This window comes from Dinoponera quadriceps, unplaced genomic scaffold (assembly GCF_001313825.1).
Source record: "Dinoponera quadriceps isolate SergipeBrazil2010 unplaced genomic scaffold, ASM131382v1 scaffold3736, whole genome shotgun sequence".
NCBI classification, from domain to species: domain Eukaryota; kingdom Metazoa; phylum Arthropoda; class Insecta; order Hymenoptera; family Formicidae; genus Dinoponera; species Dinoponera quadriceps.
Window position 1 is genome coordinate 594,751 of NW_014557750.1, and position 8,152 is coordinate 602,902.

General features: G+C 35.2%; 1 protein-coding gene across 1 annotated transcript; it reads left to right on the forward strand.

Annotated features, from left to right (window-relative positions):
* The first annotated feature begins 250 nt into the window (after positions 1-250).
* Positions 251-7,313, forward strand: LOC106749429 (ejaculatory bulb-specific protein 3-like). Its single transcript, XM_014628858.1, has 3 exons — positions 251-296; positions 4,683-4,967; positions 6,947-7,313. Exons 1-3 carry the CDS (start codon positions 251-253, stop codon positions 7,090-7,092), a joined length of 477 nt encoding a protein of 158 aa, XP_014484344.1. The 3' UTR covers positions 7,093-7,313.
* The last annotated feature ends 839 nt before the right edge of the window (positions 7,314-8,152 follow it).

An 8,152-nucleotide genomic window follows, 5' to 3' on the forward strand; every position in this document is an offset into this window, starting at 1 on the left:
TCTTTCGCCTATACTTTGACAGATTGTATGTGTTGTTTAAAAAGGTCATCATAAATGTTAATTTGAGAAGGGCAAATCCCAATGGGATTGTTTAGTGCAAGGACATACTTTTGTGCTATAAAAACTGTTGAAATTGCAATATATTTAATTACATGTATTTTTAATTAAAGCTATCGTCCACTTTTGAAAATATTAGCAATGATGAATGGGACTATTAGACCACAAACGAAATTATTTGTCAATAAGCAAAATGAGCAACGTCTTGAACGATCCTAGCGTCTGTAGCGCCAAAGGAAGTCCGTATTTCTGGTAAATTAGAAATATAGGAAAAACACGAGCATTTTGAAGTAGAGGAGGATTTATTTTATAGCCCTGGTATTGCCGATTAGAGGTAAAGAGGTTCCTTACTTCTGTTATATTTATACTTGAAACTTTAACACTAAAAATTTATAAACCAGAAGTACCGAGCCATTATTTCTAACCGTTTCTATCTTTTAGATTAATACATTATTTCTTGTGTAAAAGAATAGGATTGAAATGTTTTAATTTTTAACCAATCATTTAATAAAGGGAATGATTGATGAAAAATAATAAAATTTCAGAATCTTTTACATAAAAAATAGGGTATTAATTTAAAAAATAGAAACAGCCAGAAATAATCATTCTGTACTTTCAGTTTTAAACGCGTTTTTCTTGAAATCAAGTTTTTCAAGTTTATTTTACGTGATTTCTCAAGAAGCATTGAACCGATCAACTTGAATTTTTACTTACATATAAAATACGTATCTGTTTATCGCATGAATTAGGATATCACAATATCTATATATTAACTATATTTTATAGCCATTAAAGTAAAAAATTGGTCTAAAAAGTCGATATTTGTTTTTTTAAACCGTCCCTATTTTAATAATTTACAATAATTTATATTTGTCCCAGTTCATACCATAGCCACACTCATAACAGTCAAGAATCTTTTTGAATTTTTTGTTTCGGTTGAGTTGAAAGGCTAAAATCACGCACACTAACGACATATATGTTTCTGTTAACGTATTTTTTCCAAATTAATATAACATAAAAACTAATTAATATTTAGCCATATAAAAATTTGTAATTATTTACTAAATATATGTGAATATGTATGTATAAGCGTAAAATAATGCATGCAGTAGTTTTCTTTAATACAATTTAAATACAAAAATAAGTCACTTTTTTCGCGTTCTGCACTGGACTACTTCTGAAAGTAACACTCGCGATCTTGATGCTGAAATAACATAGATCTCTCAGGCCTCTCACGAAAGAAATGGAAATAGAAAATGAAGAAAGAAATTAAAATATAAATCGTAGTTTTTGTATTTATAAAAATTACTTACATTTATTAACTTTATTACCAATTTTTATTTATTGTCTTCGTAGACTAATTGTCTTTAGAAACCAATTGGATGAAGCTGATGATAACAGTGGTTACATGAATCTAGTTTTTATCTGACAAGGAAACCTCGTGAACTCGAAAATTCTGATTTTAACCAGTTAAGTGTGTTTGACGACTATATCTGTCATGGAGATGTGGCAGAATCTTGTGTAATGACGACTATATCCGTCATACGTAAAATTTTATACAATTTGATATTTAAATTGTAATTCTGGCAAAAACTAAATTATATTCGTAAATTTTAATATGGGTAAAATGTTTAGAGGTAAAGACGAAATGAAACAAACAAATGAAAATTATAAATAATTTGACTTGGATTTATAACTTCCTGAGAGCTAACTCGCTTGATTCTCGCGACACACACTGGTGGGCGCTTTGCAAAGTGATCGCCACAGTTAACTGGTTAATGAAGCTTGGTATAAATATAAGCTAAGTAAATATTGGCTAAGTAAATAGATGAATTTAGAAATTCGCAGTCAAAGCTAAAGAAGAGTGAAACCTTTAAAAATATAGAGGTTGTCGCTTTTTTCAATATATCTCATAAGCTAAATAAAATATGAAAAAATTTTTGTGCACAATTTTTATTAAAAAAATATCTGTATTTAACCACACCATTCAGCCTCCGAAAAAAGCTATTTTCAAAAATTCATCCTTTGAACTTCCTGTAAAGTAATATCTATTGCGTTATAATATTATAATGTTGTAAAATCAACGTAAGTTCTATTATTTATTCTATATATTCATAACTACTATTAAAGCACAAGAATGTCCGTTATATTAAATTGTTTGAATATTTATTGCACATTACTTTAAAATTAATCATATCAATGCATAGCTTCTAACGTTTGCTAATAAATATAGAATATTAATATTATTTGAACGCTATAAGAACATGTTTTAAGGATGAACCCCACAAAGATACCATCATAGTTCGTTGGTATTATTCATTTCTTTTGGATTATTGAGATGAATTAATATGTGTTATGATAAATAAATAAAATGAGAAACTAATTTATTCATCAAGAAAAATTATTCTTCGCAATCTTTTAAAAGTTTATCAGTACATTTATGTATTTTTATAAGATAAAATATTTCCAATTTATAGTATTATAAATCCATAAATAAAGGAGACTGGGGCTAATTGCCACATTTTTTACATTTTTTTTTTTTNGGCATATTTATTTAATTAATACTGCTATTGTGTAATAACAAAATTCATCTAATTTAGACTAGTGCTGTTGAAACGTCATTTCTGTATGTATTAAATAAATGGGAAAATGTACGTCAAATATTTCTCGATACTAATATATTTATGAAAAATATTAATATTCCTTTCATGCCAATTTACCTCAAAGTCAATTAAGTTTTTTCGGGTTATATACATAAAACATGATATAAATTTATTTTGTCGAAAATTTTGTCAAAATGTAATCGATTAAATATATTTTCTAACTGCGATAAGAACTAACATAAAATTCTATATTTATCAATAATATAAATGAATTTATGAAATTATGATATTTTACTTCTACTGCTAAAAATACAGTTTAACCTTATCATTTCATAACTATTGCCATAATAAAATGCAATTTACGTCATATATGTCAAAGATGGTTTTGCATTTCCTTTTTACTTGATTCCGTAATTTGTTAGAAAATAGCCGAGATATAAGCGATGTAAACTTACTTCTGTAACCAATTATCTCCGGTAACTAAATTTATCCTACTCTTTTATATTTGAGGATACAAAGGATAAACTTCTGAAAATAAATTTTTCTTCTAAACTGAATGGCGTAGTTAAATAAAAATAATTTTGTATGAAACGTCTCTTGATATTACATTTAATTTATTTTTGTTTAGTTTATAAAATAATTTAAAAAAGCGAGAGCATTTGTACCTTAGGAAAGTGGTTTTATCCCTTCCGTCTTTCATTTCAACCGAGAAATTCTAAGTTCATATATTTACCCAATCTATATGTACGCCAAATTTAATTAAAATTTGAATTTTCGAGTTCGCGAGGTTCCTATACGAATAATAAATGAATAAGGGTCTTGCACAAAACGTGAAAAAGATGATAAACGAAAAGAAAACGCGTATATGCCTCATGAGCCTACATGTTACTGTCAGGGTTAAATTCTCTGAATCGCCGGTGATCGATCAGACCTGCGGGGAATCGCTGAGACGAGCGGTCCACAAATCGTTTACCCAGCAACACGAACTGCCATCGAGAGGGACGATCGCAATTGGCAATTGGTCGCCAATGTTCCGAGACGCAAGAGCTTGCCTGACAAGACGGACGCGATGGGCCCCGGACGACACGCGCGTTCTGTCAGAATATTCCGCGACAAAGAGAAAATTCATTCTCCAAATTAGAGGCGTTCTCCGCGAGCACGTGCGAGCTTATTAAAAAACGGAAACCGCGAGATGTCGCGCCCGGGAGGACGAGACGACGCGGGGGTAATATAAAAGCGGCGACCTTTAGTTAAGCCGCTACGACGGTGACGATGTGTGCGGCGGTGCAACGAGATGCAAGCGTGTCGCGGCGGGTACATGGGGAGAAAAGGACGAGGACACGGGGATTCGGTCGGGAGAGGGGGGGGGAGGAGGAGAACCAGCCAGCAAACAGAGATTGGAGCCACTCGCATACCGCCGTCGTAGTATAGCACTGCGTGGTTGCTGCTTGTTTAGCTATGTTAGCTTTGGCGTGCCTAGTCGGGCCGCCCGCAGGCTAGCCCTTCCTTATCCGCTTTCGTTACCGCATGACAGACGTGCTTCCGCCCTTATTGTCGGATGGCCGCGCAGCTAATTTCACTTGATGCAGTATCTATCTACACGTGCGCGTGCGCGCACACGCTCGATGCAGCAACGACGACGACGACTACGGTGTTGTCGTAGTCGTCGTCGTCGTCGTTGTTTCCGTGACCGCACGAGGAACCCATTTACCGTAATACTTGCAGATGGTATAATCACGTTAAGCAGCGTCGTCGACGGTATCGCACAGCGACTTCCATAATTAATAAGTTTAGCACGCTCCGCGCGCGTGGTTTGTCGGGATCGCGTAAAAAAGCCCTCCCTCCTGCACTTCTCGCCTGCAAGCCCTTCTTTATACACGCAGCCGACCCACACGCTCTTCGTCCTTACGGAAGGGAATGCTGCGATGGAACAATAAGGTCCGAGGATCTACCATTACGAGCATCCTCTCATCGCGCGCTCGCGCGTGAATTCGCTGAGAAAACCGCAATTCGCCGCTGCAGCGGCCGCGACCGCGTTCGCTAATAATCGGCGGTGCCCGGCTATTATTACGGTCTGCGCATTTGCATACATACGTACAATCGTGTTGCAGGTTCTGCTCCTCATTCTAGTCTGCGCGGTGCTCGCCGCGACGATGCCGGCCGAGCCCGACGAGGGACAGACCGGCAGATCGCGCATCTCTGACGAACAACTGAACATGGCCCTGAGCGACAAACGTTACTTGACCAGACAGCTCAAGTGCGCCCTAGGAGAAGCGCCGTGTGACCCGGTCGGACGTCGTCTGAAAAGTACGCCCTCCGACGGATCCAACCGTCGTATAAGTCGATATCGCGCGTTCTTCTCTCCCATGATTTATTCCGCGAGAACCAGACTTAAAATAAGATTCTAATCCTCTTTGGCTGGGCGAGTCAACGAACTCGCGTCGAAAGTCGATCGATTTTTATCGCGAACCAAATCGCGAGAATGAAGCGCTAGGTAACGTAAGGGATTTCTTCGCGAGATTTTTATGAATTAATATCCGAATCAATTGTCGTTCGCCATCCGAGTAGATATTGTACGAGCGAACGCTCATTTAACACATTCCGTGTCGCGTGTATACGTTGTGTTTATATACACACTGAGAGAAGAAACATTTATTCGGTGGATATTTGTAACATATTTATTTATACTAATATACATATTTTTTCATTGAAGAAATATTTTTTTCAAATAAGAAAATATATATATTTCTTTTAAACCGTAGCTTTTCATGAATGCAATTGTTCGTTCTATTTGAACACGTAAAAATTGAAATTTAAATATGTCATTAGTACCCATCGAATAAATATCTTTTATTTTTTGGATATTTTCTTCTTTCAAAATATGTCTTACCATTTCCTAGATCAAGAGCTGACAATTTTTAATATATTCATATACGTATACATATATATATTAGGTTGAGAAACAAATAATTCTAATTATAATGATTGGATTGTAACGACATTATGCAGGAAGAAGAATTTAATTGAATCTATCTGATAATGGACAAATTGAGAACTAAACGCGTTTTATTTGTCCATAGGTACATTCAACCAAATTCTTTTCTTTCGTGTAGTTATGATTTCAACTTTGAGCATATACAGAGTGTTATAACATATTGTTTAAACTTAAGAAGCATGTTTCTGATGTAAATAAGAAATATCATGTAAATATGAATCGAATTCGAAACGGTTATACAAATGTTTAAAGTGTATAGCATAATTTTTTGGAAATATTTTTATTAGAAATAAAAAATAAAAAGGAAAATGTAAAGATTAAGTGTTTAGTATATGAAAGGAAAGTCAATACTCAAACAGAATCAATACAGCGTGTTAATTACGCATGTGAATAAATAAGAATCATGATGTTCAATTTTAAATTCAATTCAATTTTAAATCATATTGTGTTATAACATATTGTTTAAACTTAAACATGTTCAATTTTAAATTCAATTCAATTTTAAATCATATTGTGTATTAATGCCGAAGGACGTTAATTTGAACAGTTTCTATAATCTTTATGCTTTTCTTATTTGTTATTTTTAATGGAAAAATGTTCCAAAAAAATATAGTATCATTTATAAACTTTAAACACTTATAAATAGATAACCGTTTCGAATTAGACCCACGTTTATACTTCAGTTTACATCCGAAATGCTCTTTAAATTTGTACAGTACGTCATGTAACACTCTGTATCTGTAAGACTAAAAATCGCACAATTCTCGATTTAAAAAATGGTAAGGAATGCCTACCATCGGTGGTTTTCGCCGAATTTTCCGTTCAGATTCGATTCAATTCCGTTCAGACAAACTTGATATTTTAGCTACGAAATGAAATATAATCTTGAAATATTTTGATAATTATTACGAAACACATGTTATTTGAAAAATAAAATTTAGATCATAACAAAACAATTACCGGTGCGTGAGAAGTCACGTGAAATTAGTCCGGCACGGAACGTGTTAATCGTTCGATTTCGTTTTTACGCGAAACTCTCCGTTTATCGGTCTTTATTTCCGTACCGCGCACTATTGCCCTATAAAGAATGGGAATCAACGTCGGATCAACGGAGTTATGAAGGGTACCGAATATACTCGCGGAAATGTTAAACGTCGGACGTACCATTATATAGCCGCGATAATATTATACATGAGTCTCGAGGAGAGTCGTGCGCACGAGAACTTTACGCACTACATAAAACCCAGCCGAAAATACGGCCGCTACTATTCCACGTCGTTATTTTATCCAGGTTTAGCGCCGCTGGTTCTGAGAGGCTCCTGCCCGCAATGCAGCAACGAGGAGACACGTCAGATCAAGAAGGTCCTTTCTCACATTCAGCGATCCTTCCCGAAGGAGTGGAATAGGATAGTGCAACAATACGCCGGAGTTTCGTAAGCGAGATGTGATATAAGCGAGCCGACCACGACGGGGCTGGATGTACAAAGTGTAGTAACAGAATACGAAGACATATAATGGATGTCATCTATGAGCATATAACACCGATCACATTCGTTCATTTGATATTATTGTTAACGACGACATGGAAGAGCGTGTGGCGCAGCCAAGAGAGATGACATTTAAATTATATTGTATACACATCGCGTGTACAAACCATAGCGGAAATCTGTCCTTTTGGCGTGGCACAAAATTATCGACGTCATATTTACTTCGATAGCGTCGAACGCGCGTAAATCATGTATTTGTACGTTCGATGTATTCTATTAATAAAGATTACTCTCGTGTGGCACCAAGATAACATCGTTCCCACGTAATTTCGCCTGCAATAAATAAATTTTATAAACGCACGGGCGAATGATTAATGAATCGCCTATTAATAAGGGATTAACTAACGTCGCGTTTCATATAATTGGTACTGACTTGCTATAACATTGCTATAATTCTTCACTGTCATCAACTTACTTCGCGATGATTTTGTGTGTGTGTGTGTGTGTGTGTCGCATTATTAACAAATATAATAGATTATTAGAGGAATATGAGTTTCTCTCTCTCTCACCGTCGAGATAGGCTCATGAAAAATCTCGCGGAGATAACGAACGAATCTCGTGGGGCATAAAGCCGTGCCTTCATATAAACAGGATGCCGTAAATGAAAATGAGAGAGAGGGAGGGAGGGAGNGTAATAAACCGGACTCGTATTTTATATTTTTGCCATTGTTTCCCGCCAAAATTCTAATTCTGCTCCGACTGCATTACGTCACAGCTGAATTACTTTGCCACTGCAAACTGATGTTACCACTGATAAAACGTTTCATTGCGTTTTATGCGAGCCCAATTTGTCAAAAATTAATATGAAAATTTACTCAACGAAACCATGGAAAAATTTATATATATATATATATATATAGAGAGAGAGAGAAAGAGAGAGAGAGAGAGAGCCTACAGTATTACATTTTTCATTGGATTTTTATCATTACGTTTGAATGTTTCGATTTACT